The sequence below is a fragment of the Thermobia domestica genome, chromosome 6 (assembly GCF_964235325.1).
Source record: "Thermobia domestica chromosome 6, izTheDome1.hap1.1, whole genome shotgun sequence".
NCBI classification, from domain to species: Eukaryota; Metazoa; Arthropoda; class Insecta; order Zygentoma; family Lepismatidae; genus Thermobia; species Thermobia domestica.
In genome coordinates this window covers 273,175,760-273,202,386 of record NC_137459.1, presented here as the reverse complement: position 1 = coordinate 273,202,386, position 26,627 = coordinate 273,175,760, and the positions used below count along the sequence as shown (strand labels likewise).

The 26,627-nt window shown below is 36.3% G+C and overlaps 1 protein-coding gene across 8 annotated transcripts in view; it reads right to left on the bottom strand.

Moving 5' to 3' along the window:
* The window catches only part of LOC145688496 (uncharacterized), a 199,606-nt gene that overhangs the window by 81,153 nt on the left and 91,826 nt on the right, over positions 1-26,627 (bottom strand). For all 8 annotated transcript variants that reach the window (XR_014131921.1, XR_014131919.1, XR_014131920.1 and 5 more), the window contains exon 2: positions 1,770-2,035. Coding sequence is in view for 5 of the 8 variants with exons in the window: in XM_081762826.1 (XP_081618952.1) it covers positions 1,770-2,035 (266 nt within the window). In the remaining 3 variants the exon portion in view is untranslated. The remainder of the gene's footprint in view (positions 1-1,769; positions 2,036-26,627) is intronic.

The following is a 26,627-nucleotide window of genomic DNA, read 5'->3' as shown; positions in this document are numbered from 1 at the left end:
GCTTATATTCGATTGCCATAGTATTTAATCAGTGTTCAAGGGAGACGTTTATGCTTATTACGTTACATTGCTCTAGTTTCCAGGAAAATATTTACTTTATTTGAGTTACGGGAAAGTAAAAGAAAAGTGTGTTGTGAATTAAAAAAAAAAAAAGACCGAAAAAAAAGGAAAAAAGGAAGAAGGAAAAATAGTCCATTGACCATCCCTTTCTTGACAATTTGAAAAGACATAAGGCAACGTCGTATACAAGCATTGATGGATCGGTTTTGCCAGCGGGAGAGTTGTCCGCTGACGTTATTTGAGTGCTGTTTTGCGGTTTTTGGGGGAAAGGGACCATGCCTTTGAGTTTCTGAAACTGTATAAGAGGACAGTGAACAGAGTATACATTCCCTGACTTCGACCCGATTTGTTTCCCTGTTCCGCAGGTTCAAGACGATGAAACTCGGCTTGTAGAGTTCAATGCGTAGTCTCACTTCCATCAAACCTCAACGGAGCACGCCCCCTGTTTTGGGAGATATACACAAAATATGTCAAAAATATGCGCGCCTTATGGGCATTTCCATTGTATTGTTGACTCATTTTTGGCCATGTTCCCGCTGAGCTATGGCCACCATTGTTTATACTTGAAGGCCTTAGGGCACCTGTTCCCACACCAAATTGTATGCGCGCAACCCAAACGTGAAAATTGGGAACTTTTGAAACATCTTCTTTGTACTGTTTATGGGCAAAATACATTATCACAAGCAACAACTAAAAGATGGTTCAGTCACTTCTGATCTGGAAATTTCAATTTCCAAGATGCTTCTCGAAGTGGCCGACCAATCACAACAAAAGTAGATAATATTCTCGCAAACCTCGAGCAAGACCAGCATGAAAGCAATCATGACATCACCAATGACCCAAACATGCATAATCAAATAGTGTTAAATTATTTGGAGAATACAAAATAAAGCACGACGTTTGGGTGCTACATGACCTGACAAACGTTTACGCGATCTAATGTGTATCTGTGAATGTCTACTGAAATGTAACGAACTCGGACTATTTTTGAAATGGTTGATGTGATCACAACGATGAAAAGAGGATAACCTACGACAATATGGTGCGTAAAAGTCGTGGTTGAAGTGAGGAGAAGCTCCTTAGTCTGTAACAAAGCCCAACTGACGCCGTGGAAGATCACGCTTTACGTTTGGTAGGATTCAAGGTGCATCGCGCACCACAAGCTGCTGCCGCTGGAGTTGTACTGTCGATAATTGGCGCTAGAAATTCAAAAGAAATAAAATGAACTTGTCAACAAGAAAGGTGTCGTATACCATGCTGACAACCTGATTGTATACGATCCATCAGAAATTGAAAGAACTTGGCTGAGAGGTTTCCATGCATCTACCGTATAGCTCGTATCTAACACCGTCAGATTAGCATTTGCTTTAATCTCTATAAAACTCCCTGAATTGTATTAAGCTCTTTTCAAAAGAGCCATGTGAAAACCTCATGTCGCAATTTCTTGACCACAAACCAGAGGTCTTATATCGACGGGCTTAAGGTGTTGACGCAAAGGTGGCTGGTCATGGGTAAAAAAGTGCGTATGTGGTTTCATAATCCTACTTTCACAGCACAATAAATGTATTCTCAATTTTAACCTTCAAAGGCTCAATACTTTTTAGGCAACCTGATATATTACTGAACTTGTGAGATATTCATTTACAATGTATTCTGCAAATTAGCTTACTAGGTCTGAAATTATCTTTGCTGTCTTGTTTGTTGCTTACCTATACACGTCGGCATTGTCTTTGAAACTATCACACTTTGTTTCACCTTTAACATCCTCAAACACACCAGCTCTCAAAAATTTTCGAAGGAGTTGTATTGTTTGATCCCTGGTGACTTCTTGACCGAAATTAGGATTTCTCCTCAGGGCATCATGGAACCAATTTACAGCCTCTAAGCCAGTAAAACTGTTCTCATAGACTCGGATGTGACGCCTATGTCGTTTCAATGGGATTCCACATCTGAATGTCCTCACAGCTTCATTCCACTGAAATTCAAAGCAAATTAACTTTATATCAACTGATTAAATATGGAAAGGCAACTTCTGTCCCAAACAAAGTAATTATATAGTCAATACATTTATTAATCATGTTTTTTAACCACATACGAGCAATATATCAGTGAACATTATTAAAAAAAAGGCGCAAAAGAAGAAAACCTAAAACATGGACGAAAAACAAAAACTCTATTTACTCAGTCCTTTCTAGTCAAATAGTTAATAATTGTATTATTATTAATAATAACCTTTATTTCAATGCAGCGACTTCCCTGTTCGCAAAAATAACAGTAAACAAGAAAATGGTACAAAAAAAAAATAATAATAATAATACAAAAGGTAAAGTAGGTAAAAGTGCATTAAGAAGAAATTACTCCCTGTCAACGCAAGTTCTCAAGCTCTGTCTAATGGAACTTTTAGTTGCTTAACTCTCGCACTACCTAGGTATCTTTTTGTAACGCGGACTACCAAGGGGAGGGGGAGTATTTTGTGTCCACCTCTTAAAATTAAATATATCTTGCAAAAGACACAAATTAGAAACTGTCTCAAAAATCTACAGGGACTAAAGTGAGCAGTACACAGGATAAGACTAAGCTATTTATTATACTGCCATCTAGGAGTGACACTTCTAAATGTCAGTCACATCTCCTACCAACGGGAGGGGGGGTACTTGGAGCCCACCAACTTAAAATAGCAAGTTTATGAGACACACTAATGTGAAGCTCCCAACATAAACAGTACACACGATAAAACTAACTACCAAATTCAGAAAACGCAGGATACTGCTATTTTTTTGTACTGCCATCTAGGAGTAACACTAATAAATTTCAGTCACATATCGTACCAACTTTGTGTCCACCAACTTAAAACAGCAAATTTTATGAAACACACTAACGTTCAATTTGAAGCACCTTAAAGTATACGCTTTAGCTAAACATCTTGAGCAATAACATATTTTCTTAAATTTTAAAGAAAAGATTAGAAGAGTAATAACAAAAAATATACTGAGGTGGGCACAAAGTACACCCCCGTTGGTAGTCCGAGGGTTAATATGGTAGACGACTACTATTAATAATAATAATAATAAAGCAAATAAAATATTTATGACTTTAGTTCGATGGAAGTAGAAACTGTTGATATTTTTTCTACTTATTTGTTCATAGACTATAATATCCAATATCTGGACGCAACCTAACTATAAAATTTAGAAAAAGTCTCTTTGAAAACTACTAGACTTTCTTCACTAGTCAACAAGTAGAGTGAGTGAGTGTGTATTATCTATCTATCTATCTATCTATCTATCTATCTATCTATATATATATATATATATATATATATATATATATATATATATATATATATATATATATATATATATATATATATATCGGGTGTTCAAAAATGGCGTCCACGGACTACAGACTATTATTCTACAAGTCAATATGTATAAATTTATCTTTGTATACCTTTTGAGACCTCGTCTGGAGACACAAATTGCACTATGTGGCAACATCGCAAATAAAGAACCATAGATTAGATTCCAATCTATCAAATAGTTATATCGGTTCTTTCCAGATGGCAGCTAAAGTTGATATTGAGTGACACTAGCATTACTTACTAATGTAGCAATCGATTCAAGTGCTTGTTGTATTCGTAGAGTAATGCTAATGGCTCCAAGTTAATCTGCGACATTGCCATATTGTGAAATTTTGATTCCCCATAGTGGCTGAAGGAGGCTGCGGAGGGCATAACATCATATTACATTTTCGGTTTATTTTGGCCTGTAGAATAGTGCTCTGTGGGCGCCATTTTTTAGAACACGCCATATATCAGCGTTAGGAAAAGAGACAACAATAAATACAATTTGCTAGTTAGCAGTGCAATTTGCTACATATACAGTACATACATACATACATAGATAAATAACAACTTCTTCCGGAAAAATATAAACTGTCAATTATTACTGCAGGGCTCAAGGTGGTCTGGTCTCTTGTAAATAGTTGAAAAGTGACCAAAAGCACACGAAAAAGTGACCCTCATCATACCCCTTTTTGCCTTTGTCAATTTCTCCAGCACCTCTCTCTTTGTTGTTTTGTTTCATCTTTTCTTCTTTATTTCTTCTTTTTGAGTTTCCTCCTTTCTTAGGTTTTCTAAGTATGCTTTGTAGTTAAGGTAAGCAGACTTAGCAGATGTAAGAAGCTTCTGAATAAGTGGAACAAGTTCTGGCCTATTTCCGAATTTCTTCATCCCAGACATTATATTTGACTTACCAATGAGAATTCTCAAAGCCATGAAATATTTAAATTCATCACCTACTCTTAAGAAGAACATACAAGAAGCATAACACAAAACGAACGTGATGAACCACACAAACACACACGCACAACGTTGAGCGGAGCGTTAACTATTACGAGAGAAAACTAAAAGACTATTATGATAGAAGAAAGAACAGACACAGAAGGGTTCTCAACCCCACATTGAGAGCTTAAACATCCACCAACCATCCACTGTGCTTTCGAAAGAATAAAAGCTGAAGTGATAATAAAGCTGACTGTTTCACATGTGGCAGCAAGTACTGAAGCTTTCAGAAGAGTAATGAGTAACAAGTTTCTGCCTTTTTCCATTTATTTTTATATTTTTTTCTTAGAAAACTGCCAATGCAAAACATAAATCACAAGAAAAAGTCACTTTACCTCCCAAAAAAGTAACTTTTAGTGACAAATTTGAAAAAAAAGTAACTTTTAGTGACCAACTTGATTTTCTCAAAAACTGCGCATAAGAATTTACCTACAATCATGTTATCTTATTCAGCTTGATGTGATCTATCGAATGATAAAAGCCTTATGTTTGGAAAAATATTTTAGTTAAATAGGAATTAAAATAATGATAATTTTAAGCCATATTTCATTTCGTTAACCACAATATATACTGTAGCGCTAGCAGGGTTTGCCCAAGTGGGCCCAGCCCGAAAAAACCCACCGGGTTTTTTCGGGTTGGACCCACCTGAAAGAACCCATCTTAAAACCCACCTGGGTTTTTGACTTTCTTGTTAGTGTATTATTGGTACAACTAAGGTGATCACATTGAAAGTTATTTTTATCAGATCTTAAACTTTCTTTGGGCGAATTATATGCTTTCATGTTAAGATAGACAAGAATATTCAACATAAGACATTTATAAAGCTCTAAATGCACTGAATAAATAAATAAGTAAATAAATAAATAAAACCTCACCTTAGCTTGAGATAATTGTAGAACAAATCAACGTGCGGATTATGCTTATAGCCTATTTGAAGTAACGTAAGCGATTGTATATTTTAGAAAATACTTTCCGTGAATAGTGTGTTTCCTGACTCGGCGCCGCCGAGGGACGTTATCCCTCATACGTTGACGGGTTTAAGGTCATAGGTGCCGGTACTAACAGTAAATATGTAAATACATTAGTAAAACTATTAGTATTATTTCTTACCTTTAATGGTAACAAAAGTATTCAGTAAAATTTGGTTTTCCAACAACAGTTAAGTTCAGTCATTTGTTGCTAGCCTTCAAATAAGCATTCTGTAGAATCAACACTAGCAATAAGGTAAAAATTCTTGTCAAAATTAAGAAGCTTAATGCTCGAAGCTCCGAAGAGTACGTAACGCTTACTATTTCAAGTGCTGCATTCAAACTTCAGTTTTAATGGAAGTTTCGATGTACAGTAAAGCAAGCTGCATTTTCAGGGAAAACCCGTCGTGAAAGAAGTGTTTGGGAAATTCCCGCAATTGAACCCACAAAGCTTCGAAAGTGAATACTTCAACAACAAATCTATTTATTTTACGCTGGAGGATATTTCATTTCATTCAGAGATGTGCGTCTACGCGTAAAAAACGATAGTTTACGTTTACGTATCAACTATGCATAGACAATGTAAACAACGTAGACTATGTAGAATATGTCAACAACACGTAATTTAATATGGTATCGTGGACAATAAAGGAGCTTTATTTTGTCGTTACCTTGCGAAATTGCGTACAAAATAAAATGCCTAGACCAGCGAATAGTAACTTTCGAATACTTAGTTTCGTCTTGATGAAGGAAAATGAAAAATATTATGCATTTTGTAAAATATGCAAGAAAAAATTGGCAAATACAACAGATTCAAGACTGAAAGCCCACAGGTGAGAATTAGTTTTGTAAATTTCATTATAAAAGCAGTGCTCGAAGTGGAAAATATAAGAAAGTGGTATGTGCAGAGCAGAGTAAACATACAGATTAGATAATTCCCTCTACTTTTTATATGTTAGTCGTTTCCCTAATCTTTCGCTGCACCGAAGCAAAACAACTGAACAGAATGAGGAAATATGAACAAACGAGCAACAAAATTGTTCCTTACATTTGATAGTGGTTGTCTACATAGTCTACACGGTTAAAGGTGTAATGTAGATTACGTATAGATTACAGTAGACAATCGCGTACACGTAAAATTATAGTTTACGGCACATCACTGATTTCATTTTAGACATTTTGAAACATTTACTTTATAAAATATGAATTATAGGCCTATCTTTGTTAATTGTTTTAAATTAATTTTCGAAAAAGAACGGTCTTGCAACAACTGCTCGGGTAATTCCCGTAATTGTATGCATAAAGCATCGAAAGTGAACTTCAACAACAAGACCATTTATTTTACGTTGAAAAATATTTAAGATATTTTGATGAATTATGTCTTTGTTTTAAATTAATATAGCTATTTGGTATTCATATTTGGCGAACGTTACTGAGGCTCCTAGGATGACTCTATCTACATTTGTTAGTTTGTCTGCCTTTACCACACAGTGTTCAACTTTCGGTCTTTTAAATTTTCAGGATACAAACCAGAGACACTCTAAATTTTCTGTTTAGATTTTGGCAGCATACCAACGTAAAATTACAAAATGGCGCGCTTTTTTTTTTAAAAAAAATAGCTGATATCCACTGGCGAAAATCCCGGGGGGATGAGGGGGACATATCCCCTACAATCTTGGAACTGTCCCCCCAATAATCCGATTGGAAATGTGTCTTTTAGGAAGAAATGTGATGATTTGTGTCCAACTGTCACAAAGGAAAGTGAGATGAAATTGATACCTCCCAGAATAAGCCTCAAATCTGACCGCCTCCCAATGTTGAAGACAACTCTGCTCCCCTACCCATGTTGTCTCGGGGTCACACACAAGGGACATAAAATATGACGATATTATTATTGCTCTACAACTTTAAAATCAGACTGGCAACATTGAAAACTGTTTACAGGGAATGATCATATTTGGATCATCCCTTGTAAACAGTTTTCAATGTTGCCGGGCGAATTTTAAAGTTATAAAGCAATAATAATGTCATCATATTTTATGTCCCTGTGGAGGACGCCGAGATCGACATGGGTAATCCTCCTCAGCATTGTTTTTCGCCTTCATAAATATTTTGTACATCGCATATATATATATATATATATATATATATATATATATATATATATATATATATACCGTTACCCGTCCCCCCAATGTTGAAGACAAATTTGCGCCGCTGCTGATATCCACGCTACAAAGCGCGATTTTAGTTCTTTCAAGTTGAAATTTTCAAAGTAGAAGCACGAGAGACTAAATTAGCTGTATATATTTTGGCGGCATAAAATTTCAAAATTGCGTCCATTTTTCAAAATAGCGGGTATCCATGCTGCAAGGTGCAATTTTCGGACTTTTTAAGTTGATATTTTGAGGGTAGAAGCACAAGACATTCTAAATTTGCTGTATACATTTTTTCGACGATCCAATATAAAATTTCAAAATGGCGGCATTTTTTTCAAAACAGCAGTGAACAGAAAGTTGTTGCAAGTTGTGACAATGACACTCATGAAATATAAGTCATATTTTAACATTTTTACCCCAAAGAGATTGAAATATTTCGAAAAAACCCAATTAAACCCGAAAAAACCCAATAAAACCCGAAAAAACCCACATGGGCCCAGGTGGGTTGGGTTTTTTCAAAAATACCCGGGTTTTTTCAAACCCTGAGCGCTAGTGTCATAATGAAGAGCTTAATGAGGGTATATTTCAGTATGAGTTTCACTTCGACGAGTTGCATGGTTCTCATTCAATATCAGTATTTAGCTTTTTACAAATACATTCGCTATTTTCCATTTTCTCGAAAACTTTGCATATGGTGACGCGTATCATTTTGTTCAGCACAGTAAGGTTTATCAGTTGGTATATGTCTCATCTTTGAACAAAATTTCTTTCCTTAAACACTAATAATATTGTAGAAATTATTATTTTAGCTTTATGTCAAGGACCTGACTTCTTGAGACTATAAGACTCCAGTGCCTCACATATAATATCAATGGACATATGGATATCTGTGTAATTAGGCGCTTTACTTAGTTTTTGTACGTGTTTGTTTTCGTATTTTCATCGTAGTTTTCATATCCTTTCACTGTAGCTCCATTAATTTCAGTTTTCCATGTGTCCTTTGGAATCATAGGGCAAAGCACTTGGCCACTCTACCCCTGCTCTACTGTCTTAGTGGTCCACATTGTTACGATAGATAAATTGTTTACAAAATGTTTCGGGATGAACGCAAGACCTATAATCTTGCTCTGCACATGCTCTTCGTCAGATATTATATCCAAGGTCATATCCACAAAAGACTATAGAAAATACAACCCTTAAAATTATTTTGATTACATGTCAAATATAACACAGAATACCTAGTGTAAGCTCTGAGATGCGTAAGAGACTTAGGTAGGAAGAGAAGTGGATGGCAGTTTTACGGAAAATATCATGCCAAGTAGTAGATCAGTGACAGCGTAGAAAATTTTACTGTTTTCACCAGCTGAGAGATGTAAACCTAATTGCTAAGTGTACACTGGAACAGGCGGATTTTAAACAGCCTGTTTAATTTCATTTTCGACCCATTTATATATATGAATGTATAGTGAATATAGGAACGAATTAGTTTTTTTTTTTTATTATTATTTTTTATTTTAGAAACTTCTAGTATCATTACACATACCTGGGGCATCTGTTTATGTGGAAATGAATGAAACATTCCTTTTGATTTCAGCATGAAGATCACGTTATTTCCCATCAGAAGGATCTGAGGTTTCATGTTTCTCTCCAGCAGATAAGGGTGCTGAGATTCTTAGTTCTGTTTCTGTTATTTGACATGCAATATTGTAAAAGGATGTTGCTTACTTCAGCCAGAATTTATGATTGATTTACCGTGTTTATGTGCTAGAGCCTTTTTATTTCAAGTGTGCCCCTTCTGGCGCTGCTATCGATGTGTGTTTTCCCGTAATCTCCCTCGAAAGAAGAGGGACAAGTTGCTGTGGCAGAGATCCTTCAATAGGTGGATGCGGACAGGATTGCTATAGAAATATTTCACGGGTTTCACTGTGCACTATCTCGTTAGCCATTCTAAGTAGCCAACGATCTTCATTCGCCCAGACCAAACGACTGAATGACAACAACATAGCCGAGGCCATTCACTTCTTTCACCAAAGCAAAGGGAAGATTTCCTTCGTAAGAAGGCGATGGGGTTGGAGTTGAAGTATGTTTCACATATTTTCCAAGGGTACACTTGAAAGAGAAAGGCTCTAAGAAGGAACGAACAACAATGAGTAAAGGAATAAATTTTACTAAAAAGAAAAAGTTATATTACAATATTTTAACTAAAATCATGTGAAATAGCAACGAAATGTAATGTTTTCTCCTAAACTGTAGGAAGCACACAAAGGAAGTAGACATCGGCGAACAAGTATCGCCAACCAAGCAACACAACTCAAAACGACTGAGGAAGACCACACCAAGGCAAGAAAACATGCTCAAGAATACTGCCTTAAGTAACCAAAAGACTGTTACTAACAGCACTACAAATTTGTTCAGTGAGACGGGATGTAAAATTAACACAAAAACAATTCGGAGATTACTACATGACTTCGGCTTGTGATATTGTCGCTCAGTTAAAAAACTTAACACCAATGAACTAAAAACGTTTGTCTTGGGCCATGAGTCACAAAGCTTGCACTATAAATGATTGATCGTATTTACGATACTTGGTTTTTACTTCATGAATAAATGGATGGATTTCATTCAAAACCCCTATCACTTTTTGGTGTTTGTTTTATCAAAAACATAATGAATGACTCAATTTCTTACTTATTTTACTTCTAATGCTTTCATGTAAGTTTGCTTCTCAGATAAATCGTAGAAATAATGGAAAATAGTAAGTAATATGTGTGGACACTTTGGGTAGCAACTATTTTCGGAGATAACCCAAGAAACTTTTGAAGTAATGGTATGGAAAGTGTTATCACTCAAAGACAGATTGCATCGTCCTTGCAGATCAATAGCAAGGTATCGTTATATTTAAATACTATATTTTAAAACGTAAGTTCTAAATCACCAAGTTAAAACAACCGTCAGATAAAACCAACATTCAGAAATAAATTCGTTTAACAGGAAACAGTTTATATTAGAAATTGCGATGTGTGTTGTGCCTAGTACATATTGTCAATGCGGGCAGTAGCGTAACCAGGATGTGTGTTTTTTTTTTGGGGGGGGGGAGCAAGTGCTGTTATAGGTACATATAGAAACATTACAAACAAAAAAATATATAAACATAAAAATATATAAAAAATTACAAACGTCAAAGTACATTGTCGGACCTCTTTGAGGGGAGGCGGCCCCTCTGGGCCTCCCTTCCCTACGCCACTGAATGCGGGCACTACAAATTACTCCGGCTATGCGCTGAGTATTGACCCAGTGCATACATTGATGTGCAAATTTATCAGGAACTTCCATAAATTCATAAGCACTTCGGAAATAAACCATGCAAATACAATACAATGAAAATACGAAGATCAAATACCATTAACCATTCACAATATTCCAAAATACATTAATTTGTGATACAAGCTACCGTCGCTTAATACCAGAAAAAAAAACTCCAATAAATTTGAAATTAATGGGAATGAAAAAGAAAAGGACTGGAATTGTGCGCGCGTCGAAACTGAATTTACCACTGCATCGTTGATCCAATTGCATTTTGTGGATAATATCCCATTGCACAAGCGAAAGCAAAATATAATGCGCAGCTGCAGAACATAAATTTGTTACACATCGTTAGTGGAAAACACAGGAAAATTTCTAAATTTGTAGTTGCCAATTAAAAAACACGAACTCAGCCACATCTGAAATAGTCTTAAAATTTTAATTTTTTGAATGTTCTTAATATCCCATTCCTCGTAAATTGAAAATGCCTGACTCTGAGAACAATTCTCTGATATTTCCCAGGTTTATCATACGCTTCTCGGCTTTCCGACATACATGAACACAGCCCGTGGTTTCAATAAGATGAACGATGACTCATCCGAGCATATCACACGCTTCCAGCATCAGTGGTTTCGCCCGTGCAACCCGAACTTGTATCTCCATGTCTGTAACTCACGCCGGATAATTATCAATGGAGGTTCTGGGAAGTTCTTCCTCCGTCACTTGCACCGCAATCGCACGACAGTTCTGAGTGACAATACGCTTTACCTCTTCGCCATGAGTTTTGTAGCACGTCATTGACTTGAATGCTGTCCCTCGCGACACATCCAACATATTTGCCACTTTCGCCACGCATGCACTATATAACCGAGCGCCGGCAATTTGCCCTCTTTGGAAATCAGTGATATCACCGATTTTACACTATCGCCATCTGCTCAGTTCAATGCACACTGCTATTGTATTGATCCACACGTAATACGGAGTTTGCTCTATCACACCACCACCAATCACCGCATGGCTGTTGCAAACCCAGAAATTTGACATGTCTCCATTAAATTGATAAGCCTCTGTATATACGCTAAGCCCGGCATAATGATATACCGTTTCTAAACTGGTCACTGCGCATTGTATTCGCAACACGCCGCTCTGAAATGAAATCTTTTAGTTTAACCTCCAACGATTATGTCCTTTAGGCTAAGGGAGACGGATGATTAAAGCAAGTGAATGACGATGGAAGAATTGGTGGAATAAGAATGTGGGAATAAACGGGAATACTCCGAGAAAACCCACGGACGCGATTTTGTCCACCCCATACTTACTTGGGCAGGGATCGAACTAGGGACCCCGCGCACCAAAGGTGGGGGCTCCACCACTGAGCCCCTTGCCTTTAGTCGTCTGTCCTTGAGCAGCACAAGCTACGCTATTTAGGGTGTGAACGTGGCGTGGAGTCGTGAACACAAAGTAATTTGTGTCAGTAAGTTATTTTAATAACCCTGATTGATGCATAACGGCAATTTTGCAATCGTTTCAGGGGGACAGATCGCCACAATGTTTGCTGCTAAGTACGCTCTCGCCTTGCGGATAACTGACCGGAGTCAAGCTGTACACCGTCTTAAAATTTTCACACATACAAAATAGTGGTGATCATGGAACAGCAAAAACGCAACTGATTCAATCGCAGGCTGCTTGCAACAGTATTTAGGAAATCTTCCAACTAATGTTCTGTCATTAGTGATGAAGCACATGTTTATCTTCCGGGTTCGTAAAGAAAATTTTCGACATTGGGCCCCCACGAAATCTTCGAGAATGTCATGAGCGACTTCTGCATAATGCTTGATGTGCACATGCTGAATTTGACATCATACAGACGTACTTAAAAAAAGTATGGTGAGTGTTACTTCCAACCGCTATGATGCGATGTTAGACAACTTAGAGCAGACTCAGTGAAGTGAATGAAAAACCATATAATGTATGCTATAATTCCAAAAAGTATGGTTAGACTACCGCTTAATAGACCAGTTTCTCGGCAAGAATAGGGACAATAGTTTCTAGGTAGCTGCATCTTGTTACATCGTGACATCCCATGGCCAGCTCGGTCACCAGACTTATCCGTTGCAATTTCTTTCTTTGGGACACATGAAGGCTGAAGTCTTTCAGCACAGGTGAAGATTTCAAGAATGTTATTCTGCAATAACACCAATTAAAATTTTGACAGCTTATATACAATCCGGATTCAAGACACGCCCACTTTCTCTTTACAAAACGTAAACTTTTAATTGGCTCTAAAAAGTAAATTTTTAATTACTGATTAAAAATTGAATCACTGATTAGTAATTAAAAATTAAAAATTTACTTACTGATTAGTAATTAAAAATTAAAAATTTACTTTTTAGAGCCAATTAAAATTTACGCTTTTGTAAAGAGAAAGTGGGCGTGTCTTGCATTTACATTGTATATAAGCTGTCAAAATTGGATATTTCTCTCATAATGTGTCTGAGGAATATTATGTTACATAGCCGAAACTGTAACACAAACATATAACTTAAAATATATATACTGCTTTGGTCTGTTGGAGTTTTATTAGTAATCTTGAATTTTCCAAAGCTACAATGAATAATTTACCCGTCAGTTATCGAAGAACAAGAAATAAACTTTATTGCATGTATTTTTTAAATTTATTGTTGCGACTTTTGTCCAGGTTTTAGGGTCTAATACTCCATTGTGCGCAGTTCCCAAGACCACATTTTTAAGATGGGCCCACACCACACCAACATGTATAATAGTAGATTTGATATATATATATATATATATATATATATATATATATATATATATATATATATATATATATATATATATATATATATATATATATATATATATAAAGAAATGTCTGACTCAGGGTGGCAAAAAATTACGGGAAAGAATTCTCTGAATTTTCCCGGTTTTCTAGAACATTTTTTGAAACTTTTCCTGATATGTAATTTGCCACAGACTTTCCCACTGATGGAGAAACAAGACGAAGAAAATATAACAACGATGATACGTAACTAATATATATTTTCCCTAATCAAGTAATACAAAAACAAATACAACGTATTTTATTATGAAATTACAAAACACTTAACTAATAAAATTCTTGCACAAAGCAAGAAATTAAACATCTTCCCTCAATCTTGAATCTGTAACTTTAGTCACATGAAAGTTTTGTTACATACGAAAGGAAAAGATAACAGCGAGATACTCATCGAAAAAAGGTTATTTCCATAAAACTGACTGTGGTAAATCACAAAACCTTAGGAAAAATCAATAGTATTATGCAATATGTTAAACTTCTCAAATGCTTTACTTCTTCATCAATATTGCAAATATTTACCATGATTTTAGTTATCTCAAGTTTTCAGCTCGTTCGGAATGATCTTTATTTTCCTCTCTTCTGTTTTTTTTTTTTTCTCCTCTCCTATCGTCGTGGATTTGTTGCTTCTGCAAAACTAGTACCAACACTTCGTGCATAATAAAGTCTGGATTTCTTTATGGATAGCGTATCAAGGCCTCCCAAAGAATCTAATGAATTGTGCACAATTCTGAGTGCTATTAAAGTTTGTTCTTAACTATCTGCTACGCACTGTGCATTGATTGGAAATTCTCTTTCTAGATTTGAATTTTCATGAGAGAAAATCACGACTATTTTACGATCTTTAAATCATTATATCCTGAATATATATACATATAATATTTAGCAAAAGTCATCCACAGATTGACCAGTTCTGGAATACTGGGTCATAACTGTTTTATAATTTAAATTCGAATAAAATTCTAATCAGCTAAAAGAGACTTCATGTGATTCAATCCAACATCAGACCCTGCAGAACATTAAGGTCCAGACACGAAAGAGCTTTAGTCAATTTATAATTTACAGGTGACTTCTCCTCGGCGAATATCCCAAATGTCAAAATCCGTTATTGGTTGACATTTCTTAAAGGCAATATGTACTGCAAAACGAATGTCAACATTTCTCACAGAAAGATGATTTTCTTCATTTTTCATATTAATTTGTATACACGAACAACTATAAGCTTCTAGTTTTACAAATTTATTTTGTATCACATTATTTTTATCACGTCCAGCAAAGTGTTGTAAAAGAATGGACTAAGAGGGGAGAGCCAGTCCTAAATTCAGTAAGGAAAGGTTCTACTTTTGAAGCAAGTGTTTTAAATTCTATAAATTTAGGTATAAGCATTTCATCTTCTTTCAACACATCTGACACGATCTGATAGCTCGAAGAACTCTAAACTTTCCTTCCTGATATGTTGAATATAACATAATATACAGATAAATGTCTATCGCTAACTGGTCAACACTTATTTTTCACTGACAAGTAAAGGGTCCAAATGGATGAATCGAGTTGCGGGATGAGATATAGTGTGTCTTATAGAGGATGTAAATAAGAAACGGAGAGGGAGGGAGCCAAATTTGGTGGGGAAGGCCTATGCTATGTTGTAGAAATACAGCAAATAAAGTGTTGAGTCGTAAAAATAGTGAAAGATAGACAATACAAACAGTAGTAGTTCGACATATTGGCAAAAGAATGGGCAGAGTAGATCATGGACCTCCGCCGCCATCTTGAAATCTGTGTTTTTTTTTTTAATCGAAAGGTAGTCATGTGATATATCAATTAGGGTTAGTATGTTCTCAAAATGTCAATTATGAACTTTGGCGACCGTTGCCTGTACTTATTTGGAAGATTTAGGATCATCTTTACAGTTATTTACGAAAATTTAGGAGACTGATATTCATATGTTGAAAGTTTGGATTATTACAAAAATACATTCGACCGCAGTAACCCACTTTTAATCCAGATATCACATGCTACGCTCGTCCCAAGTTACTTTTGCTTACGAAGGTGGACAAGTTAAGTGAAAATATAGCAAATTGTGGATAAAATAGTGGTCTACATATAGTGCGTTATAATTGCATTCCAATCTATCAGATTTTATTGTGTTATGGTCTATATTAGTAAGTATGACATTTAACAAAAAGGTAGCTATACAAAGTCCACATTCTTTTTAACTAAAAGCAAAAAACAAAGCGGAAACGGTTCTTCCAGACAGTTCCGAATAGTTCTCTTCGGCACTATAAGAAGCAAATCGGAAGTAATGTCATAAATAATAATGCACTAATATACACCTTGGATATCAAATTTCGCTGTTAGTTTTCTTAGATTGTAGATATGTTTAACTTAAATTTGTTTTCGTGATAATCCAAACTTTCATCATACAAGTATCAGGCTCCTAGATTTTGGTAAAAAGGCCTAACAATAAAGTTGATCCTAAATGTTCCAAATAAGTACAGATAATGATCACTTAAGTTCATACCGGTAATTGACTTTTTGAGAACATGCTGGCCCTAACTGATATATCACATGACTACCTTTCCATTTCAAACAATATCACAGATTTCAAAATGGCAGCGGAGGTTCATGATCTACTCTGCCCATTCTTCTTTTGCCAATATGTGAAACTACTACTGTTTGTATTGTCTATCTTTCACTATTTTTACGATTCAACAGTTTATTTGGTGTATTTCTATAACATAGCATAACCCTTCTCCCACCAACTTTGACCCCCTCCGTTTCTTATGGCGCTCAGTCGCTATAACTTTGCACATACACATATTTTCGCATTCTCTTATCAGGCGTACTATGTCTCATCCCGCAACTCGATTCATCCATTTGGACCCTTTACTTGTGAGCCTCTATAGGAGTGTACTCAGCACGGCGTATTCGAACATCCTTAAATAAATTATGCACAGCTCAGAAATTCAACGTAAAGTAAATAACCCACAGCTTCCTATATCAAGTATTACAGAAACATTTGGCTATATCTTGATACCTAATTGATATGCAGAAATGAGAAATTTACATTAGGGACATCCACTGAAATTTGAATCATCATCTAAGTTCAAAAGTAAAAGCGCTTCTTTAAAAGCTATTAAAAAGACGGAAGTCGTAGAATTTCCTAGAAACATCCAAGTCAAATAACAAGTGCACACTTCCCCTTTTATGGTGCTCCAGAATCGCACATTTATGTGTCCTTGAAAGCCTAAATTAGTTCACTTCTAAAGTATAATAAACGATAAATTAAAGTGAATGATATTTTGTCGCGTTGAAGCTGCATTTTCCCGTTATTGTCAGTGTTTGGGAACATAAGTAATACTTCTACATGTTTAGTAGCAGTGCGCATTGAAGTATGTCATTACATTTGGAATACACCATAATGATCCTGCTTTTATAATACTATCTTTTACTATATCTATCTCCCTTAGTCTAAACGGCATAATCGCGGGACGCTAAACTGAAAGATTTTCATTTCTTTTACTATAAATCGCTGTAAACTACTTTGTTTCGTCCCCGAACTCACACTTGCATCACAGAACTCACATCTGAGCTCGCAGCATCACCAGAAACATTTCATTTCTGTACAGATGGAGGTATAAGTAGGCTGACACTCCAAGAAAGACTGTTCTAATTTGTTTCCTTGGTTCACAAACTGTTCCTAATATTGAAATGGACGTAACCATCTCCATATGCTTTTTACCTTTCATGCAATTTCCTACCACTTACCGTCCTATATTATTCGGTGAAAAGATGCTCCGGCAAATGTTGCAGCGAGCAAAAGATTTGTTACTTAGTACTTTCCGAATAATAATAATACAGTGAAACCTCTCAATAGCGGACACCGATGGGACATGAAGTTTTGTCCGTTACTGAGAGGTGTCCGTTATAGAGAGGTTACAGAAATTTAATTTCTCATAACGGTAATTGTATGCAGTAATATTAATTGTATGCATAACGGTAATTGTATGCAGTAAATACATTATGTATGAGCGTAAATACGTAAAATTCAATATGAAAATAGTCTTATTTAGTACACATTTGAATTACTGGGAGGGATGAAGGAGAAATTCATTTCTATTAAATCATAGCCTATTATTGCTGGGCAATGTTTAACGAAAAATTCATACTTTTTCCTCTACAACGGTAATAAAACTCATTAGTGTCTTCTAAAAATCCTCAGTACGATTGCAGAAGAAACATGTGTGTGTGTTTGTGTACTATCGCAGCATCTTCGTTGACAGAATGGATGAAAAGGCAAGTTATTGGGGGTGCATATATTTATTGAGCCTGGCCCAATCACAAAGAATATTCTTTTAGAGAAAATGAAAAAGGAAGCCGGAAACTCCAACCCAGACTTGTCTCAGTATCATGAGTAAAATAAAAATGTTTCTTTTCCAAAAAAGTAAGAGAGGAAACATTACTCGTTGAAAATGTTATTGTAAAACAAACAATGTTTGCTTTGTTATCTATTAAATTGTCGGTAAAGATGCAAGGTCCAGACGAAAATGATTAAATTTGTTAGGGAAGGGAAGATCTTTCGCATAGAATTCCTAGCCTTACGACTAACCCTGCATGAGTGTTATTGCTTATTGAAAATTTCTAGGATTTCCGCCAGAAAGCAGTTTATTGCGGAAAAAAATTCAAGTTCAGCTGTTCTGCTTGATGGTTCACCAGGTCTGGACTAATGAGATACACTTATGGAGAAAAGACTAGTAGTAGTCCCCCCGTTATGGCCGATTTGACCTTGATGACGTCATAGGTCAAAGGTCAATGACCTTGGCCCGGGGTCAATGACCGAGGGGTACCTAGGACCACCCCCTCTAAATTTTGGCAGGGGTACCTTGGCCCACCCCCTAAATTTTGGCAGGGGTACATAGGACCACCCCCCTTAAATTTTGGAAATTGCCAAATCTAAAAATTTGGTATGGTAGCCTAGGACCATAGTATGTACATCTATCAGTATTGGGTGTCTATGTCGTTCCCTTTCATGGGTAAAAAATTGCCAAAAATTCAAATTTCGGGGGTTTTTGACGTAATTTATCACCTTTGATGAGGTGTTATTACCCTATATAGTTATATGAGCGTATACAGGAGTCTATTATCTTTCATAAGATATGGGTACATTGGTGCACCCCTTTAAAAATTTGGGAGGGGTACCTTGGCCCACCCCTTAAATTTTAGAAATTGCCCAATTTAAACATTTGGTATTATAGTACAGGACCCTAATATGTATTATGATAAATTTGGATGGTCCACCTCGTTCCCTTTTAGGGGGTACAAAATTGCCAAAATATAAACGTAAGCAATACGTAGTACCACGTGTTTGGATTTTGGTCGATTTTATCCCCGTTGATGAGATGAATCCCCATACGTGACCATATAACGATATAAGGTAATAGGACTTCATCCAATGGAATAAATTAGGTAAAAACAACGAAACACGTGGTACAACGTATTGCTTACGTTTATATTTTGGCAATTTTGTACCCCTAAACGGGAACGAGTTTATAGTAATATATATTAGGGTCCTATACTATTATACCAAATGTTTAAATTGGGCAATTTCCAAAATTTAAGGGGTGGGCCAAGGTACCCCTCCCAAATTTTTAAAGGGGTGCACCAATGTACCCATATCTTATGAAAGATAATAGACTCCTGTATACGCTCATATAACTATATAGGGTAATAACACCTCATCAAAGGTGATAAATTACGTCAAAAATCCCCGAAATTTGAATTTTTGGCAATTTTTTACCCATGAAAGGGAACGACATAGACACCCAATACTGATAGAGGTACATACTATGGTCCTAGGCTACCACACCAAATTTTTAGATTTGGCAATTTCCAAAATTTAAGGGGTGGGCCAAGGTACTCTTCCCAAATTTTTCAAGGGGTGCACCAATGTACCCATGTCTTATGATAGGTAATGGACCCCTATACATGACCATATAACTATATAAGGTAATAGGACCTCATCCAAGGAGATAAATTAGGTCGAAAACCAAACACGTGGTATAACGTATTGCTTACGTTTATATTTTGGCAATTTTGTACCCCTAGAAGGAAACAAGGTGGACCGCCCAAATTTATCACGATACATATTAGGGTCCTATACTATAATACCCAATGTTTAAATTGGGCAATTTCCAAAATTTAAGGGGTGGGCCAAGGTACCCCTCCCAAAAATTTAAAGGGGTGCATTAATATACCCATATGTTATGAAAGGTAATGGACCCCTGTATACGCCCATATAACTATATAAGGTAATAACACCTCATCCAAGGGGATAAATTAGGTCAAAAAACCCTGAAATTTGAATTTTTGGCAATTTTTTACCCATGAAAGGGAACGACATAGACACCCAATACTAATAGAGGTACATACTATGGTCCTAGGCTACCATACCAAATTTTTAGATTTGGCAATTTCCAAAATTTAAGGGGGGTGGTCCTATGTACCCCTGCCAAAATTTAGGGGGTGGGCCAAGGTACCCCTGCCAAAATTTAGAGGGGGTGGTCCTAGGTACCCCTCGGTCATTGACCCCTGGCCAAGGTCATTCACCTTTGACCTATGACGTCAAGAAACACAGATCATGTTGTACTCACACTGGAATATGCAGTATGAGTACACCGTGATCTGTGTTTCTTATGTGTGCTATTACAACTTCTACATGAAATACCATCACGTTTGTACGTAATGCAACAGTAAGATCTATCCACGAGCACAAGACATGCAATATGCGTTCAAGTCCCCCCCCCCCACACACACATAGTGAAATATAAAGTACAAGGGCATTATAGAGGCGCACATAAAGTGCACCGTACTCGAGGATAGTTCTAACTCTTGCACCACGTACAGAAATGGTGGTATGTCATATACAAGTTTCAGTCGATAAGTAAATGAAAGTCGCAGTAGTAGTGGTCGACGTATATCTAGTCGAGTCAGCAAAAATTTTTGTGACGTCATAGGTCAAAGGTCAATGACCTTGGCCCGGGGTCAATGACCGAGGGGTACCTAGGACCACCCCCTCTAAATTTTGGCAGGGGTACCTTGGCCCACCCCTTAAATTTTGGCAGGGGTACATAGGACCACCCCCCTTAAATTTTGGAAATTGCCAAATTTAAAAATTGGGTATGGTAGCCTAGGACCATAGTATGTACCTCTATTAGTATTGGGGGTCTATGTCGTTCCCTTTCATGGGTAAAAAATTGCCAAAAAGTCAAATTTCGGGGTTTTTTGACCTAATTATCCCCTTGGATGAGGTGTTATTACCTTATATAGTTATATGGGCGTATACAGGGGTTCATTACCTTTCATAAGACATGGGTACATTAATGCACCCCTTGAAAAATTTGGGAGGGGGACCTTGGCCCACCCCTTAAATTTTGGAAATTGCCCAATTTAAACATTGGGTATTTTAGTACTGGACCCTAATATGTATTATGATAAATTTGGATGGTCCACCTCGTTCCCTTCTAGGGGTACAAAATTGCCAAAATATAAACGTAAGCAATACGTAGTACCACGTGTTTGGTTTTTGGTCGATTTTATCTCCTTGGATGAGGTCCTATTACCTTATATGGTTATATGGTCATGTATAGGGGTCCATTACCTTTCATAAGATATGGGTATATTTGTGCACTCCTTTAAAAATTTGGGAGGGGTACCTTGGCCCACCCCTTAAATTTTGGAAATTGCTCATTTTATATATTTGGTATTATAGTACTGGACCCTAACATGTATTATAATAAATTTGGGCGGTCCACTTCGTTCCCTTTTAGGGGTACAAAATTGCCAAAATATAAACGTAAGCAATACGTAGTACCACGTGTTTGGTTTTTGGTCGATTTTATCTCCTTGGATGAGGTCCTATTACCTTATATGGTTATATGGTCATGTATAGGGGTCCATTCCCTTTCATAAGATATGGGTATATTTGTGCACTCCTTTAAAAATTTGGGAGGGGTACTTTGGCCCACCCCTTAAATTTTGGAAATTGACCAATTTAAACATTGGGTATTATAGCACAGGACCCTAATATGTATCTTGATAAATTTGGGCGGTCCACCTCATTCCCTTCTAGGGGTACAAAATTGCCAAAATATAAACGTAAGCAATACGTTATACCACGTGTTTGGTTTTTGACCTAATTTATTCCCTTTGATGAGGTTCTATTACCTTATATGGTTATATGGTCATGTATAGGGGTCTATTACCTATCATAAGACATAGGTACATTTGTGCACCCCTTTAAATTTTTGGGAGGGGTACCTTGGCCCACCCCTTTAATTTTGGAAATTACCCATTTAATATATTTGGTATTATAGTATAGGACCCTAATAGAGATTACTATAAATTTGGTTGGTCCACCTCGTTCCCTTCTAGGGGTACAAAATTGCCAAAATATAAACGTAAGCAATACGTTGTACCACGTGTTTGGTCTTTTGGCCCAATTTATCCTCTTGGATGAGGTGTTATTACCTTATATGTTCACATGAGCGTATACAGGAGTCTATTACCTTTCATAAGACATGGGTATATTGATGCACTCCTTTAAATTTTTGGGAGGGGTACTTTGGCCCACCCCTTTAATTTTGGAAATTGCTCATTTTATATATTTGGTATTATAGTACTGGACCCTAACATGTATTATGATAAATTTGGGTGGTCCACCTCGTTCCCTTTTAGGGGTACAAATTGCCAAAATATAAACGTAAGCAATACGTTGTACCACGTGTTTGGTTTGACCTAAGTTATCCCCTTGGATGAGGTTCTATTACCTTATATGGTTATATGGTTATGTATAGGGGTCTATTCCCTATCATAAGACATAGGTACATTTGTGCACTCCTTTAAAAATTTGGGAGGGGTACTTTGGCCCACCCCTTTAATTTTGGAAATTGCCCCTTTTTACATGTTTGGTATTATAGTATAGAACCCTAATATATATTACTATAAATTTGGGTGGTTCACCACGTTTCCTTTGATGGGTACCAAATTGCCAAAATTTTAGTACAACCACGTGTTTGGAATTTTGACCTAATTTATCGCCTTTGATGAGGTGTTATTATCCTATATGGTTATATGGGCGTATACAGGGTTCATTACCTTTCATAAAACATGGGTATATTAATGCACCCCGGTAGAGGTACCTTGGCCCACCCCTTAAATTTTGGAAATTGCCCAATTTAAACATTTGGTATAATAGTATAGGACCCTAATATATATTACTATAAACTCGTTCCCGTTTAGGGGTACAAAATTGCCAAAATATAAACGTAAGCAATACGTTGTACCACGTGTTTCGTTTTTTTACCTAATTTATTCCATTGGATGAAGTCCTATTACCTTATATGGTTATATGGTCATGTATAGGGGATTCATTATCTATTATAAGACATGGGTACATTGGTGCACCCCGGGAGGGGGTACCTTGGCCCACCCCTTAAATTTTGGAAATTGCCCAATTTCAACATTTGGTATTATAGTACAGGACCTGATAAATTTGGATGGTCCACATCGTTCCCTTTTAGGGGTACAAAAATTGCCAAAATATAAACGTTGTACCACGTGTTTGTTTTTTTGGTCCATTTTATCCCCTTTGATGAGATTCTATGATTACAGGGGTTCATTTCTTATCATAAGACATGGGCACCCTTCTTAAATTTTGGCAATGGGGGTCCACTGAAATTGTCCAATTGAAGCATAGTACAGGACCTCAATATGTTTCGGTGGTCCTATTACCAAATTTGTTTAGTACAACCACGTGTTCGGTTACTGACTCAATTAAGGTTATAAGGTATGGATGGGTATCCCCTTTCAATTTGGTAGGACCCTTCGGGTGTAGTACAGTCACGTGATCAATGATTTGGTTTTAATGCGCGACGAGGTCCCTGGTCAATGTTCTCTAGGAATTAGGTGGAAACTTTGAACAAGATTCTTGGCATTTAAAACTTTTTTTTCAACTTTTCAAACTAAAAAAAATCAAAACAAAAATTGAAACGAAAACTTTTAAACAAAAATCTTGAAACTAAAAATTTATGGCCGACCGAGTCAGCAAAATTTTCTCGATTCTGATTGGCTGAGAGAGGTCACGTGACGTTACGCCCCGCCCACGCGGGAAATTCAAATTTTCAGGTCACGTGGTATGACGTCATGAGTCACCCTGCGGGGAAATCCCTCACTAATTTGTTCCCTTTTACGGGTAAGATGTGTGATTCTGATTGGTTGATAGCTGTCACGTGATTTTAGACCCTGCGATATTTGAAAATTCGTTCCCTTTTACGGGTAAGATGAATCCTTTGGTACCCCAATGCTGATTGGTTGATAGAGGTCACGTGATCTTAAGCCCTGGGATTTTTAAAATTCGTTCCCTTTTTATGGGTAAGATGAGTCCTTTGGTACCTCGATGCTGATTGGCCGACAGAGGTCACATGATCTTAGACCCACCACACAGTGAACAGGTTACATGGGAAAACCCCTTACTTATTTGTTTTATTTTATGTGTAAGATGCGTGTTTTGGTACCTCAATTTTGATTGGTGGATAGAAGTCACATGATCTTACCCCCACACCACCCCACCCCCCAGTCCATGAGGGAAATACAGAGCGATATGACGGCGATCCATCCTAGACCGGGATTTTTTTTTAATGGTTATGCGTAAAGTTCCCATGAAGGGTTCAACCTCCTCCTTAAATAACCCTTTTTTGGTATCATGATATTGTACTGAAGTTTACCTTAAATATTATCGTTCTCTTTGACAGATAAGATGATTACCAGCTTTTTTACCTAAAAAAATTTTAAACAAAAATTTTCAAACAAAAAATTTTGAAACAAAAAAGTTTCAAACAAAAAATTTTCGAACCCAAAAAAAAAATTTCGAACTAAAAAATTTTGAAACAAAAAAGTTTCAAACAAAAAATTTTCGAACCCAAAAAAATTTCGAACTAAAAAATTGAAACAAAATTTTGTCGAACTAAAACATTTTTAAAAACAAAAGTTTCGAACTAAAGATGTAAATCACATCTAAAAATTTTCAAATCAAACTTTTTATCGAACTAAACTTTTAAAATTTTCGAACTAGAAATTTAAACCAAGTTTAAGAAAAAATCCTAAGAAATGTTTTTTTCAGGAATCGAACTCAGGTCTTTCAAACCAAAGATGTGTATGCTAACCGCTTAAATGAATTCGGTTTTAATCGATCTTGGTGGGTTTCGAACCATGGTCCTTGAAAAGGATACACATATACTTTAAGAAAATAAATCTGACAGTGTAACACTTCTCAAATCAAACTTTTTATCGAACTAAACTTTTAAAATTTTCGAACTAGAAATTGAAACCAAGTTTTAGAAAAATCCTAAGAAATGTTTCTCCAGGAATCGAACTCAGGTCTTTCAAACCAAAGATGTGTATGCTAACCGCTTAAATGAATTCGGTTTTAATCGATCTTGGTGGGTTTCGAACCATGGTCCTTGAAAAGGATACACATATACTTTAAGAAAATAAATCTGACAGTGTAACACTTCTCAAATCAAACTTTTTATCGAACTAAACTTTTAAAATTTTCGAACTAGAAATTGAAACCAAGTTTTAGAAAAATCCTAAGAAATGTTTCTCCAGGAATCGAACTCAGGTCTTTCAAACCAAAGATGTGTATGCTAACCGCTTAAATGAATTCGGTTTTAATCGATCTTGGTTTTGGCAATTTTTGTACCCCTAAAAGGGAACGATGTGGACCATCCAAATTTATCAGGTCCTGTACTATAATACCAAATGTTGAAATTGGGCAATTTCCAAAATTTAAGGGGTGGGCCTTGGGATGCTTATCGGACGAGATGGAGTCTTATGGACCACGAGCATACATCAAGACATTTGTCAGTGGAGGACCAAAAAATTACAGCCTAGAAATATACAATCCGGATACCAACGTCACCAGTTACATATGTAAAATTAGAGGATTTACATTAAATTACAATGCAGGACAGCAATTAAATTTCAATACGCTAAAAGAAATGATTACAAATCAATGCCGTGGACAAGTCACCATCACTATCCCCCATAAGATATGCAGGACCAAAGACCATACCATCGTCACACGAAAGGAAGAAAAAATGTACAGTATCCAGTACACAAAACGTCGATTTAAAGAATTCAATTCTTATGATACGGTTCCGTACGGGTACGTTAAAAAACAGAAGATGGAACTGGAAAAAGAAGATGAAGAAGAAAAAACTGTAAACACCCAATGAGGCCACCATTTCTTTTTTTCCTTTTCCTTTTTTCCACTCCTTAACCACAAAGCAGCAACACCAAGAAGAAAATGAAGTACCCACAAGAGTTTATAAACCATCAACACCACCATCAGTGGAAGAAATGCAGTCATCTCGTACCGAAGGAGGAACCTTGACCATAAAGGAGCAACACCTAGAAAAAAAATGCAGTACCCAGAAGAGTTCATAAACATCCATCGGTGAAAAAAAATGCAGTGATCCTGTACCCGAGGAGGAAGATGAGCCTAAACAGATCCATCATTTACGAGTAAGTTTTATTTCTCTCTTATCAATATTGACTCATTTTTATTGTTTCAGAAAAAAAGAAATTCTTAAAGTAATCCGTCGTTTCTTCTTTTTCTTTACAGGATACGGCTACAAGATTCGAAGATGATGACACGTCCAACATATTCATTAAACTAGATCCTGTATTTATTATGTTAATAAACATGTATAGAAAGAGCACATACCTTTCGTTAAAATACAACAAGTTGAAAAAAAATATGTTTTATTATTTCTTGAAACCCTGAACACTTATTTTCAAATCATGGTAATCTTGAAAATTTAAGGTGAAAAATATATCCAAGATTTGGTTTACATGATTTTGTTCGAAAAAATAATTAAAGA